Source organism: Ochlerotatus camptorhynchus, unplaced genomic scaffold, assembly GCF_037179485.1.
Source record: "Ochlerotatus camptorhynchus isolate MF236.1 unplaced genomic scaffold, CSIRO-AGI_Acam_v1.1 ptg000312l, whole genome shotgun sequence".
In the NCBI taxonomy this organism is placed as follows: domain Eukaryota; kingdom Metazoa; phylum Arthropoda; class Insecta; order Diptera; family Culicidae; genus Ochlerotatus; species Ochlerotatus camptorhynchus.
In genome coordinates, this window is record NW_027040800.1 from 407,617 (window position 1) to 410,166 (window position 2,550).

General features: G+C 46.5%; 1 protein-coding gene across 1 annotated transcript; it reads left to right on the forward strand.

The window, feature by feature from the left end:
- Positions 1-439: 439 nt before the first annotated feature.
- On the forward strand, positions 440-1,954 carry LOC135707450 (uncharacterized). The gene has a single exon (XM_065229270.1). It carries the CDS (start codon positions 440-442, stop codon positions 1,952-1,954), a length of 1,515 nt encoding a protein of 504 aa, XP_065085342.1.
- The last annotated feature ends 596 nt before the right edge of the window (positions 1,955-2,550 follow it).

Here is a 2,550-nt window from a genome sequence, read left to right on the forward strand (position 1 = left end):
GATCAATGACAACTTGCTACGAGAAGTCAACGCACAGTCAGTATAATGTAAATGGCCACCTACAATGGATACGCTGCGGTTGCGTTGATTTGACAGCTAACCCATAGCGCAGCAACGTATCCATTGTGGGTGGCTCCGTCTACTGTACGTCTTGAGAACATAGCCAAAAAAAAAATTGAAGATACAGCGCATGTACGAACAAGTGAAGGTAAATGGTGCCCACACTAAATATCAAAGATGTGTGTGGCGAGACGACCGGTCGCAGCCATTGATGCATCTGGAATTGCTACGGGTAACGTATGGGATAGGATCTGCTGGATTCTTAGCGACGAGGTCATTGATTCAACTGGCCCATGACGAACGAAACAGTTTTCCGGAAGCGAGCGCTGTTGTACTTAAGTGCTTTTACGTTGATGATGCGCTTGTGGGTGCAAACACAATGCAAGAGGCGAAGAAACTTCGTGAAGATCTTCAGAAGTTGCTAGAAAGAGGAGGTTTCAAGCTGCACAAGTGGTGTGCGAATAATCCGAAGCTTTTGGAAGGGATACCAGCCGAAAACCGTGAGAAACAGCTTTGCTTTAAGGATATCGACGTGAATGGAGTGATAAAGACGCTCGGGCTCTTGTGGGATCCGGTGAGTGACGAGTTTCTTTTCCGTGTCACGAAGATGGCGATCACTTCAGGAGTTCCGACGAAGCGTCAAGTGTTGAGTGAGATAGCGAAATTATTCGATCCTCTCGGCATTTTGAGTACGGTCGTGGTGCTGGCTAAGTTGGTGATGCAGCAACTATGGCAAAACAAGCTTGATTGGGATGATGCGATTCTCAGCGAAGAACTTGAAGTCTGGAGTAAGCTGAGAGCAGAATTAAGTGAAATTAATAACATGAAGATTCCGAGATGTGTTGCAGTAGATCACCCGGTGGCATTTGAGTTGCATGGATTCTCGGATGCGTCTCAACGAGCCTACGGATGCTGTATATATCTGCGGAGCATGAACGCCGATGGAGTGGTTGGTGTGAAACTGATCTGCGGAAAATCGAGAGTTGCACCGTTGAAGGAGTTAGATCGAGTGGGAAAAGAAGAAGCCTCACCATCGGAGATGACAATCCCGAGATTGGAATTGTGTGCAGCAGTTTTGTTGGCAGAACAATTGAAAACAGTGCGCGAAGCCTTAGAACTAGACGTTCAACGTATAGTTCTGAGGTCCGATTCGAAAATAGTGTTGTGTTGGTTGAAGAAACTGAACTCTTGTCTGCCGGTGTTTGTGCGTAATCGAGTTGTGAAGATTCTGGAACTTACCCCAGACACCGAATGGATGCACGTTGGTACGAAAGACAATCCTGCGGACCTCGTGTCCAGGGGTGTTCAACCAATGGAACTAATGAAAATTGAACTATGGTGGAACGGTCCTGTGTTCTTGCAATCCGAGGAAGAAGACAATGACGATTATGTGACTAGTGTTTTCGCTGAGGCCACAGTAGCCGTAGTGGCACAATACAGTCGACTATATGATGTGATTCAGAGCTGTAGTGATTATCGTAGGATGCAGAGAGTATTCGGGTATGTGACTCGATTTATTCACAACTGCAGTGTGAAACGGTCGGGCGTTGAGCGAAGAAGGGGCAAATTGACCAGTGATGATCATCGTGATTCGTTGTTGGCAATGGTTAAGATCGTTCAACAAGTGATCTACGAGGAGGAGATTAAGGATATCGAGCGGGACAAACCGGTGAAAGGAAAACTTCGAAACCTGAATCCCATCTTTGACAAGCATGAAAGATTGCTTAGAGTCGGAGGTCGAATTAGGCATTCCGACTTGTCGATGGACCAGAAGCATCCTATGATCCTACCGGAAAAGAACCATTTCACTGATTTGGTGATTGAGACGATGTACCGAGAGCAATTACATATCGGATTGAACGGATTGCTTGCGAAGGTTCGACAACAGTTTTAACCAGTGAATGCGAGACGCACGATCAATCGCGTGTTGAGGAGGTGTGTGAAATGTTTCCGCATGAAGTCGAAGGATGTTGTACAGTATATGGGAGATTTGCCAAGTGTACGTGTTACCGCCGCTGACCTCTTTTCGCGGACTGGCGTTGATTATGCTGGTCCATTGTTTTCTGAAGGAGAGCCGGTTCAGAGCTCCGAGAAAGGTCTTTGTGTGCGTTTTCGTGTGTATGTGTAGTAAGGCGATCCACCTGGATGGGTTCCTAGGAGCGTTGCATCGTTTTGTGGGTCGAAGAGGAAACGTAGCCGAGATGCGATCAGATAACGGCACGAATTTTATTGGGGCTGAGTTGAAAAATTTGTTGATGTCGCAAGCATTGGAGAACAAGGTGGCGGAGTTCTGTCAGTCCCGTGGTATTACCTGGAAATTTATTCTACTCCGTGAAGAACCATTTGAACAAGGTGCTGAATGAATCACATTTGACGTACGAGGAGATTTGTACTTTGTTGCATCAGATAGAAGCAATTCTCAATTCGCGCCCAATAGTTCCGCCTAGCGATGATCCTATGGACTACCAAGCCTTGAGTCCAGGGCATGTT

Coding starts and splice junctions, on each gene's coding strand:
- LOC135707450 (XM_065229270.1), top strand. CDS start 440: ATGCAAGAGGCGAAGAAACTTCGTGAAGATCTTCAGAAGTTGCTAGAA.